At 38.1% G+C, this 11,896-nt stretch overlaps 2 protein-coding genes across 4 annotated transcripts; one reads left to right on the top strand and one right to left on the bottom strand.

Moving 5' to 3' along the window:
* Nucleotides 1-1,223: 1,223 nt before the first annotated feature.
* LOC125475496 (THO complex subunit 5B-like) lies at nucleotides 1,224-5,014 on the top strand. Its single transcript, XM_048580261.1, is given in 9 exon segments — nucleotides 1,224-1,277; nucleotides 1,279-1,464; nucleotides 1,573-2,200; nucleotides 2,366-2,700; nucleotides 2,815-3,073; nucleotides 3,422-3,823; nucleotides 3,826-4,007; nucleotides 4,094-4,225; nucleotides 4,445-5,014. Coding segments are annotated over 9 exon segments (2,430 nt in total). The 5' UTR covers nucleotides 1,224-1,238; the 3' UTR covers nucleotides 4,712-5,014.
* A 526-nt stretch (nucleotides 5,015-5,540) lies between these two features.
* Nucleotides 5,541-9,081, bottom strand: LOC125475490 (ABSCISIC ACID-INSENSITIVE 5-like protein 5). 3 transcript variants are annotated; one of them, XM_048580251.1, is made up of 4 exons: nucleotides 8,927-9,081; nucleotides 7,350-8,447; nucleotides 6,264-6,365; nucleotides 5,541-5,936 (listed from the first exon to the last, which is right to left on the bottom strand). In XM_048580251.1, the coding sequence occupies exons 2-4, from the start codon at nucleotides 8,433-8,435 to the stop codon at nucleotides 5,862-5,864; spliced, it is 1,263 nt and encodes a 420-aa protein (XP_048436208.1). In that variant the 5' UTR covers nucleotides 8,436-8,447; nucleotides 8,927-9,081; the 3' UTR covers nucleotides 5,541-5,861. The 3 variants fall into 3 exon arrangements, 2 of the variants coding, with proteins under 2 accessions (XP_048436208.1, XP_048436209.1); XM_048580252.1 differs by having other exon boundaries at nucleotides 5,541-5,933; nucleotides 8,927-9,080; XR_007256851.1 differs by lacking the exon at nucleotides 5,541-5,936 and adding an exon at nucleotides 6,587-6,696 and having other exon boundaries at nucleotides 6,276-6,365.
* Between the last annotated feature and the right edge of the window lie 2,815 nt (nucleotides 9,082-11,896).

An 11,896-nucleotide genomic window follows, 5' to 3' on the forward strand; every position in this document is an offset into this window, starting at 1 on the left:
ATTTTAAAATCTAATTTTCCATTTATTTTGATCACGCGGACAATACATGAAAACGGTATGGGGGTAAAAAGAATGAAAAATTGGATAGATTAGGGGGGAAATTAGCTATTTATAAAATTTTAGGGAGATAATATGCTAAGTTAAAGTTTAAAAAGGGGGGGGAGGGGAGGGGAGGGGAATTAGCTAATTATAAAAGTTTAGGAGGGTAATCGGCTAAAATTAAAGTTCAAGGGAGAAATTGACAGCTCAATACAAGTCCGTGGGGCAAACTGACTAATACCTCTTTTTATTTAATGAGAAAACACTCGTTAGGCTTCCACGGTAGTTTGAGTGAGTGTGATACTTATATATATGAATCAGACAGTTTGAGTTTGATATTTATAGCACTAGGCAATAGTGTGAATTTCATATATTGGTATTACACTCATGAGTTTTAATGTATTGAACTCATGACTTACTCAATTTTTCAACTTAGTGTAAAAGTGTGATTCCTCTATGAGTTAAGTATATTGGTATTACACTCACTTTTTCTAGCTCATTGTAAAAGACCTTATAAAAATTTTCCAAAGTGTGTTTATTTCATGTTTAGTTCTATAAGTCAAGAATATGACAAAACCAAATAGCATCCATCGCCCTAACATGGGAGAGATTTTTTAGTGTCCAGAACACGGTGTTGAATATCATATGTTATTATATAATTGAAGAGATTTGATTAAAAAAAAAAAAAACTTTACAACATACGATATACCATCTCATATTCCGAGCACATTAAAAAATTTCTCATAAACTAGAGATGTTTTTATAATTAGCATTAAATTCAAATCGAAATAACTTAGACTTATATGTCTTCTTTTACGTACATATCACTACTTAAGTGATGGTATAAGTCACACATTCACGTGCAAAATACCTTAACAACTTAGACTCGTGTCTCTTCTTCCATCACAAACAAAATAAATGATTTCCCCTTATTTCTCTCATCTTTCAAATCCAAAAAACATTTTGAATGAAATTGCAGGCAACGCTAATTCTCTAAACTACTGTGTCATGGCATGGACCAACTTGGGACGAATATCAAATTTAGGACCATAGAAAAATATTCACTAAATGAAAGGGGCACAGTTGCAAAAAACTCATAAATTTATTAAAGTGCAATTCTTGTTTTGTCCTCGGTCTTTCTTTTCCCCTTTCAATAAACCAGAGCGAGTCGCACAGGAAAATCAAATAAAGGGAAAGCAATGGAAGACGACGAGATAGAGGAGGGGATGCTGGTGGACGGAAGACGCCACGCCGCCGCAGCCTAAGAAGCCGGAGAGGTCGCCCTACGAAATGCTTCAGGAGAGCAAATCCTCGGTGGAGGACATAGTGGCGAAGATGCTCGCCATTAAAAAAGAAGCCAAACCTAAATCGGAGCTCCGCGAGCTCGTCACTCAGATGTTCCTCAACTTCGTCACCCTCCGCCAGGTTCGGAAATATTTCTAGGGTTTCACATTTATCAAAAGATTAGGGCTTTACGGTTTTTTTTGTGGTTGAAAGTTGGGGATTTTGTTTGATTGAATTTGGAATTTGCAGGCGAATCGCTCGATCTTGCTCGAGGAGGACCGAATGAAGGCCGAGACGGAGAGCGCGAAGGTGCCGGTGGACTTGACAACGCTGCAGCTCCACAATCTGATGTACGAGAAGAGCCACTACGTGAAAGCCATTAAAGCTTGCAAGGACTTCAACTCCAAGTACCCGGAGATCGAGCTGGTGCCGGAAGAAGAATTCTTTCGCGACGCACCGGCCAATATCAAGGAGCCGACGCTGTCGAATGATGCGGGCCACGACATTATGCTCAAGAGGCTCAATTTTGAGCTCCACCAGCGCAAGGAGCTCTGCAAGCATCATGAAGAGCTGGAGATTCATAAGAAGGATCTGTTGGAGATGATTGCAAATCGGAAGAAGTTCTTGTCCAGCCTTCCTTCGCACTTGAAGTCGCTAAAGAAGGTGTCTTTGCCGGTGCAGAACCAGTTGGGGATTCAGCATACCAAGAAGCTCAAGCAGCACCACTCAGCGGAGTTGCTTCCGCCACCTCTTTATGTAGTTTACTTGCAGTTCATGGCACAGAAGGAGGCGTTTGACGAACAAATTGAGTTGGATATTGTGGGGAGTGTGAAGGATGCTCAAGCTTTTGCCCACCAGCAAGCAAATAAGGACACTGGTAAGTAATGCTCGACTCTTACCATGTAGAATATAAATTTTGATGTTTCATGTAGGTTTGAAGTTCCCCAATTGAAAACTTAATCTTCGAGTTCTTTTTTCGTTGGATTTGGTTTCGGTCAGCTTAGTCTGGATAAATAAGTACTAATGTTGTGTAATGGAACAGGCGTTTCTACCAATGTAGAGACTAGTAGGGAGGATGATGCACCAGATGAGGATAATGATGGGCAGCGAAGGAGAAAACGGCCAAAGAGGGTTCCAGTCAAGCAAAACCTTGAGCAGTCAGGATTGTATCAAGTTCATCCGCTGAAAATCATCCTTCATATCTATGATGATGAGGTTTCTGATCCCAAGTCTGCAGAACTTATCACACTCAAGTTTGAGTTTTTGTTGAAGTTGAATGTTGTATGCGTTGGAATTGAAGGATCCCATGATGCAGCGGAAATTGACATCTTATGCAACCTATTCCCAGATGACACTGGCCTTGAGCTTCCGCATCAGGTAGTAATGCCTCCTCTATTTGTTGGCATTTGGTTATCTTTGTGCTCTTCTATCTGATGTCTATTCTATTAAGGGTTCATCATTCTCATACTTATTTTGTATTGACTAATACAGTCAGCCAAGCTTGTTGTTGGTGATGTTCCTGCATTTGATGAAAAGAGAACTTCCCGTCCATATAATTGGGCCCAACATTTGGCAGGAATTGATTTCTTGCCTGAGGTGTCACCTTTGCTTGCTGCCCCTGAAACTTCAAGTGGCGATACCACTAAAAATGACGCTGTTATATCTGGTCTGTCACTTTACCGCCAGCAGAATCGAATACAGACAATTGTGCGAAGAATTCGTTCTCGGATAAAAGCTCAGATGGCTCTTGTGTGAGTCAATGCTCATTATAGTTTAGAGTCTTGAATCATCAAGAACATTCTAGAAAATCTATAGGACAAGGATACTACAATGTGATCAAATCCTAATGTTAGCTCTAGTGTTTTGTTTTACTTGGTTGCGACTGCTATTGGCATTTTTCTGATATAAAGTAGCTAATTTGTATTATGCTTGTTTCTTTTAGTGCTTGCCCCTTTCTTTGGATCTTAATTCCATTCTGTCTGTCTATAACTTCTATGCGAGACAGATTCTCTTTATTTTGCAAGTCCCTTTGTGTTTTGTTTGTGAGTGGTTGGGTATGCCCTATGTTGAGAAGTTGGCATTCTTTCATTGGATTACATGGAACAGATTGAACCACTTACGAAGCTTAAATGGCCGTCTTTGTCTTGTGAAAGTGTTCCATGGGCTGTGCATACCCCTTTGTGCAAATTGCATGGTTTTTCATCTGTAGGCCCTTCACCTAATGTGGCATCATCTTTGTCTGTCATAGATAAGGAGCAGGGTCAAGAACCTATGGATGTTGATTTGGTTGGACGGTCTGGTCCTTCAAAGGAAGAGCAGGAGAGTATCAGAGAAGATGGAGAACTTCCATCATTGGTTCCAGCTGCATCCATTGTCAAAGAGAATAAACTTTCTCACCATAAAGGAGCTAATCTTGACCACTCTGGACGGCTGTCTTTACTTTCAAAAAGACCTCCAATCAGCAAGACCAAATCCCTAAGTTATAAGAAACATGATGCAGATTAGATCTTTTTCTGGATACACAGAGTTATCTTGACGAACCTACACTTGTGCTAGAGGAAGAAAATTTAGCATCTGTTGAAAGCTTTGAAAATTCATGGGTGGATGTTGGGGTCAGAGAATTTTGTGTTGTTTTGACCCGGAAAATAGACAAGGATAAGAGGAATATGACGCTAGAAGCCAAGGTAGCTAATGATTCATGTGGTATATTTTTTCGTGCTTTTGCATCAAACATTACCTTTTGACATTTTTATCACTTCTATTGCGGCAGATTAAGATCAGCATGGAGTTTCCTTTGAGGCCACCCTTTTTCGCATTGAGTCTGTGCACTATATCCGGAGAAAACCATACAGAGAGTGATGAGTCTGAGTGCTACAATGAACTTCGTGCATTGGAAGCAGAGGTAAGCAGTTGATAACATAGGAATAACTATCATGAATAAATCAGTCGAGGGCGTGTTTTATTGCACTTTGACAAGCAAACGATCTAGACTGCATTTATTTTATCTGCACCACAGCACAGAAGTATGATCACCTTACCTTTTTTGCAGTGTATTGATTATGACTACACTTTTTGTTCCTCTCCGGAACTGGAATTCACAGTTTCCTTTTCATTCTTCTAGGTCAATCTGCTTATGGTGAAGATGTTACCTCAAAGTGAAGAAAATAATATCATAGCTCATCAGGTTCGTTGTCTGGCAATGTTATTCGACTATTACATGGACGAAGCATCCCCGTCTTGTGAAAAGAGACACAGCACTTCTGTTGTTGATGTTGGTTTGTGCAAGCCCGTCAGTGGTCAGATTGTTGCCAGATCATTTAGAGGAAGGGATCGCAGGAAGATGATATCCTGGAAGGACATGGAATGCACTTCAGGCTATCCTTACTAGACCTGTAGTTTCGGAATCTGAATATAACAGCGCTACTGGACCGCTGGAGCAGCCGATCAGCCGGGAGTTGGAAAAACCAATTCGCTGACAATTAAGTCTTGTTGCTTGTTGCTCATTCGAAACATTATTCTTAGTTCATTTTCCACTGTTAAGTAGTATTCCTTCACAACGAAGAACGCAAGGTTGGTGTGAACATGAGACGACCATATATTCCTGGGATCGTCAAATTAGATCACTTTTGACCGTTTGAGTCTGGAGTTTGTGACGGGACCAATGAAAAAAAAGGCTTATTTTTAGCTGTCATTTGGAACTTCATTTTGATCATGCTTTGCTTTCTGTAACTCAATAGTCATCAGTAAAGTTTTGACTCGTAGACTCTCTTCTCTTGTGAAACTTATAAGTCGTCTCATAAAACACGTGAGACCTAACATTCAATAAGGCTATGCCATACAGACAAAAAATTTGATTATAAATCTATTATGCGTTAAAATTTAGCAATAAAAGAATATTAAGTCTATAAGAAATTGAAGAGATGCAAAAAAAATAAAGGAAGAAATTGCTTATCCTAGTGCATCCAAATCGAATCCACATATGAAATGAGCAAATCTAAGGCAATGTGAAGCGAATTTTAGTTTTATAAAAACAACTTTCTAGTTTTAGAGGACAAAATGAGTTCAAAATCGAGTTCTAAGAGGCAAAGTGAAGCGAAATTTTAGTTTCAGAGAGTAAAGTGATGACCTTTGAGTTATTGAAAACAAAATGAAATTAAAATCGATTCCAGAAAACAAAGCTAAAAATCTTTGAAAAAAAAAGTAACAAAAACCAAAGATAACACAAATGGTTTGATGCACAACACTCACAAATATGCAGTCAGAATCTGTTTGACTAACCTAGTAAACTGAACATGTGAAATCCTGACCATATTTTTCTTCCTTCCTTTTTCTTCCTTCCCCTCTTTCTACCTACTCTCTCTCTTCTCTCCCTCTTCATAACAATACTCAAAGGAGAAGAATATCAAGTAAATAGATATGTAAAGTTCACATCTACAGCGCACACTAAAACTCTCAAAATCTACACCACAAGACATATGCTCCTTTGAATATGTACAGCAACCCCCATCTAATCACATTCCTCTTGCAGCCCCGACACTTCACAACGGACCTGTCATTGTTCTTCTCAGGCATCGCTTCTTTCCTCGTTGAAGGTTTATAATCTCCATGTCCTGCTAAGTGATCAAATTCCAAACAACTCATCAAAAATTATAAAACGTCGATGTATCCAGAGTCATAAATTGTTAAACAGCAATTTTAATGCAGTTTTGAGCCTTTTTCAAGTAATAATATTATGGCAACAGGTAACACCAGATTGCAGAAAATTCTAAATTTTGGTGATTTATTAAAAGATAATATCGTTCGAGGGACTTTGATAACAAAACTTATGGGAAAAATGCTCAGACTGGCTAGTTTGAACTGCATAGAAACAATTGAGCAGTTCAGTCACTGCAATGGAGTTGCAAATAAAAAAGAATTCCCAAATAGAACAATCGAAGTACCTGATTCTTTTGCATTTCCGCCATTTCAGCCTGTTTTTTCTGCAACTCTTGGTTCTCCTCCTTCAGTTCTGCAACTTCTGCTTCCAATTCCGTTGTGTAAGCCTGGCAGAAGCACAAAGACGAAACAATATAAGAACCATGACGAAAACTACGAGATAGAATAAAGTGCAATAATATAGTCATCCTCTTTTTATCCCATGCAGTTCTATTCAAAGCAGAACTAACGTTCGAAGGTGTGGAACTTATTCAATGCTCTAACGATTCGACATTATACACACTGACTACTTAACGTTACTTACACTTAAAGTAAGTGTTTCCATTACCTTGTAATAAACAGGATCCTTAAAAACTTGTCATGACTGTAACTTCTCAAAATCTTTTGTCTCTTTGACACGTCGAATCACTATCATATTTACCATTCTGCCGCATGAATCTTCCATGAAGTTTTGGGATACAAAATGTCATTAGACGATGAATGCAGAAAGGTCAATGTCGAGCAAAATTGATAAGGCGACAAGTGACAACAAGATGAATTTGTTCAATCTTGATGCCACTGTAAATATTTTTTTTTTCTAACCTTCTCCAGAACTACTTGTAAATACTAATCACGGAAAAAAAGCTTCACTGCGTCCACCATAAGTTTGCTCTATAACTTGGCCGAAAGGACAAAAAATGTATAACTGCTCTATAACTTAAATCTATTAAGATGTTGAACTAAAACCTGATCTTCGCCGAAAGGACGCGAAATGTATAACTGTTAAGAATCAGCTGACTTTCGATTTGAGTTCAGGATCTACTAATCGTATCAAAGCTAGCAGCTTAACACAGATCCTATAAGCTTGAACTTTTAAGATCGCATCCACAATCTCTTTAATTCCAAATACTAACTCATACAAACATACCATCTTTCAAACATAAATAGTGAGTTGATAAAATTTCACACCTCCATTCAATGGTTTCTTTATTTACTTTTTACATTTCACAGAGCTTGAAATTCTGTATTATCGTAATTAATATCTCAAATTTACCATAGCTGAAACCGTGCATATATGCCTGACAAAGCAGTAAAACAAAGAAGACATTCACCTGCTTGCGAGCTCTGGACCTGGCAGCTGATTCTCTGTTCTTAATCATTCTTCTCTGCCTTCTCTCAACAACCTTCTCCACAGGCCCGCCGCCCTTCCTCCCCCTAAAACCGCCATTAAACACGTAAGGCACCGGTGACACAGACGACGTATCAGTACCGTTACTCTTCTCAATCCCATCAGATGACAACAGGTTCGCAGGTGAAGGCGTCACCACACGAACAGCTCCTAACCCAACCATTCCCATCCCTGAACTCGGAACCAAAGCGCCATTCAAACCTGGATCACCGATTCCCATCATCCCACCCCTCATTCCAGGACTACCCAACTGAGCATTTGGTCCCATAGGCAGCTGAGAAGTGTTGTAAGTCACAGGTTGTTGCTTGGGGAATATTTGCTGCTGCTGCTGTGGCATCTGTTGTTGTTGCTGGTGGTGCTGACTGTGATGCTGACTTGATCTAACCCCATTAGCATTCAATGGCAAATTTGAACCTTGATTCGGAACCTGATGATTATCGTTCTCAGAAACTCGATTCCCCATCACACCAACACCGCTATTCGGTCGCTGAAACTCGAATTCCAAACTACCAGAATTACCAAAACGAGACAAATCACCAAAAAAACCAGCACCATTAGGCTTTGGAGCCACTTGTGCATCTTCTCTCACAACCCCAGCTCTAAACAAAAACTCCTCCAAAGTCATCTCCCCCAAAGTCGGCTGCCTCTGAGGCATATTAGACCCGCCGGCACCCGTTCCTTCTTTCGAAAGGTTCTTCCACACCTCATCCACAGTTTTCTGGCTCAGGGTCCGGGGCAGGGTCAGAGAGCCCTGCCTCTGAAGAGAACCCCCACTGCCGTGGCCAAGCCCGTCTTGGCCACCAGCGCCGCCGGCAGCCGGTGCTATGATCTGAGTCTCTTCAGCCGTCCATATGCTCTTCAAGAGCTCATCCATGTTCATAGACCCAAAATCCTTCCCTGAGCCTCCAATGGTGTTCTGCAGCTCCTCAAACGTCAGCGTATAGATCGACGACTGCCTCGCTATCGGCGGTTCGTTCCCAAATCCCTTGAAGTTCATGTTGGTTCCCATTTTCTGTGAAATCTGAGCCAAAAAACAAAGACCCAGAAAAAAAAAAATAAAGTTCAGGTATTTACTTGCACTGTCTATGACTGTTTACTAAAAGAGCTTCCCTTCAGCTCACGGAACTCAACAGTGTCAACTTTCACCCATAAAAAAAACAGAGTTTGAAGAACACAGACCAAAATCTCAGCTACCGCTCCTCAAATTTCAGTCAAAGCTCAGATTTTTTTCACGAAAATACGAAAAATCTGCCTAAAAAAAGCTATCAAAATTCAATTTTTTGCAAAAATAAAAAAATCCCCAGATCAAAAAGCACAACACTTAACACATATCAGCAATCCACAGCAAGAGATAAGAAGTAAAGACTGAAACTTTGAAGAACCCTATCATCCAAAAGCATTAAAAAAATAAAAATTATAATTTAAGATGAACAAAAAAAGGAGGGAGAGAGACAGAATTGGGTTTTTTTTTTTTTTTTTTTTTTTTCTTTTCTAATTTACCTTGTTACTATTTTTGGTAAAATATTGGTGGTGTCCGGTGGCTGCGGTTCCTCCTGCTTCTTAGGGCTCTGGTGGAAGCGCCAAGTGTCTGCTGCTCCTTTGCCCTTCGCCTTAGCCTTTTAAAACACCGGGCAGTGGGGAGGGTGGGCGATTATTATTATTATTATTTAATTACTAAATTATTAAAATAATGGGCCGCGTGGACCAATGAGATGAGAGTGGGAGGATTTGATGTGACCGCTGACCAATGAGGTTGTGCGATGTGGAAGGATCTGGACCGTCCGGGTATTTTCGAATGGAGGGCCGGATTTGGTGGTTTGCATTTTGTTAGTGGTGGCGACGGGATAAGAACTAGTGGGTTGCAGTGCACTCACAGAAAAAGCGGTTGGTCCACTCACGTTTGGTCAGGGTATTTTCGTCCACAACATTAAATTTCTATATTTTTAAGGGTTTTTTTTCCTTGTTTGGTGCACGTGAAAGCGATGAACCGACAACGGTCGGTCCTGAGGACAAAATTTCAGATATTTTCGTAGGAAAAAATCTGTAATTTAAGTTTGATGGTTGTACGATAAGACCCTTGTAATTATTCGTAATTTTCAATAACAAGTTCAGAGCAAACTGAGAAAGACTCGAAAGTAAAATCCAAAATAAAAAGAAAAAGGAAGAAGAGGTTGGGGAAAGAGAAAAGCATGCTTAAACATTTTGGTTGCCACCGACCCCAACCAAAGAAAGTGGTCGAGGGTTGGGGAGAAAAAGTTCTGAGAGTTTTAACGAAATATTTTCGATACTGTTTATTTTAACAAAAAATGACTTTTTTATTTTAAAAAGTCACTCATAACATATTTTTATCATTTTGATTAAAACTTAAAATTTTTAAATTCTTTTCATTAATTTTCCTAAAAAGTTTTGATTCGTTTCTACATAAGAGAGAGAGAGAGAGAGAGAGAGGAGAGTTTGAGACTTACAGACATTGTTCTCTTTCTTTTTTTTAGTTTTGCACTACCTATTTTTTTGTAGTCCTTGATTAATTAAATCAAAAGAGAATAAAGTAACGTAAAATAAAAAGTGTTGAAAGAAAATTGAGGAACTAAAACAAAAATGCAGAAATAAATTTCATACTCTTTTTCCTTTTTACACTTCTGTTATTTATTTTTTATTTTTTTGCAAGGTTAGTTATATTCTTTGATTTTTTTTAATTTATTAAAGGCCAAAAATAAAGTTAATAAAAGAAAATTAAGGTATTTAAATATAATAAAAAAAGTACAAAAAGAAAACAAGTGAAAATCATTTACTCAAAAGAATGACTGAATTTTTTTGGTCGAATAAATTAAAACTTGAACTAAAAGCTCATTTGAAGTGAAAAAGAAAGTATGACATGCATGATCTAGTAGTTTAGATGTTAGCTAGATATGAAAAAAAAAAAAAAAAAAAAAAAAAACTAGTTCATATAAAGGAGTGTTTCAAAAGGTTGTGGACTGAGTGCATGAGCCGCCCAAATAATGATAGACCAAAAATCATAAACTGATCTATCAAAAATAAGAGAAATTTTTCGATATATCAGAAACACGGTTCAATATACGAAATGTCATAATATAAATATTTAAAATTTTATTTTAAGTATTCAATCACTTATTTTATGAAATGTTTCAAGTTGTTTCCAATACACTAAAAAATCTCTAAAAATAAGCCGAACGGAAACATACACTAACCTTGATTTCCGGAAAGGACAAAAAAGGTACTTGACCCTTCGCGGGTATAATATGTTTTATGAGGAGAATGATTATACAAGTCTCCTAACTGCAATAAGTATTTTCGACCAAGTGGCATCCAGTCTTATTTATATCTTGTACCGACGAAGATTTTTAAATTACATTTTACGCATCAATCATACTTTAATTAGAACTAGTTATGTACAAAATTGTGAATTAAGTACATAATTAGTGCTATGTATCAAAGACCAAGGGTAAGGATTGATACTGAAAGTCAGACGTATTTCATACAATAGTATTTTTTTTTTAATTTGATTAGAAAAGTGAATTTCGTATAATTTAATTGATCCTTACACTGTAGCACGCACAATTATAGAAAGTTGTCTGTCTACAATTGGTCAGCCGAATCTCTTAATCTCTTAATCTCATTGTCTCACCCTACAACTGTTACAACCTTATTACATAATCAACTTTTTTTAATCTAAGAAAGTTCTGGTTCGCTTTGTCAAACTGCATTAATGTTTTGCCCGTTGTTTGATGAACTTCTAAATGTAGGGATTGGACTGGATACATCGAATAAGTTCAACATATTTTGTCTTACAAATCTCATCTAGAAGGGATGAGACTATAAGACTGGCTTCGACTCAATCTTAATCGTGTGTTATCATACGACGTCAATTTTTTGAATTTAAGAAAGTGTGGGTTTGCGAGGTTCATAATAAACTACTATTCTGACCGTTTTCTAGTAAACTTATGAATGCATGCAATTGGTTTATTAAATTGAACAATAGTTTGACATAGTATGTTTTACAAATCTCATGTAAATAGGTGAGATTGTAAAAGACTGATTCCGACTCAATTCCAATCTTGTCCAGTCCCGACTAGCAACCACGAAGTCCATAAAAGTGAAAGATGCCGCCATGTATTTGTCTTATGTAGTAGACTTTTCAAGTGAAGATGTTGATGTTGGAAGTAGGGTTTTTGCTTGTGGACTAAGGCCATTTATGCAAAGCATAATTAGTACTTTAGCTATCTCCACCTACAAAGCATGCACCTTGATTCTTAGTGCTTAGTGCTTAGTGATGTTGGAAGTAGGGTTTTAGGTAAAGGAAGGCACTTAGTGCTGGCACCAAGCAATTTCATACGAAAAAATTCAATCCATAAGCATCATAGTTGCTGCTGGCAGTCGAGGATTGGAAGCAAAGAAAATGGAGAAAAGTTGTCGAGCACCTAAAATATTTCCTAAATTGAACACTTTGGT

Source organism: the organism of the source record quoted next, unplaced genomic scaffold (assembly GCF_019419815.1).
Source record: "Pyrus x bretschneideri cultivar Hongxiangsu unplaced genomic scaffold, Pyrus_bretschneideri_v1 Contig15, whole genome shotgun sequence".
Taxonomy (NCBI): Eukaryota; Viridiplantae; Streptophyta; class Magnoliopsida; order Rosales; family Rosaceae; genus Pyrus; species Pyrus x bretschneideri.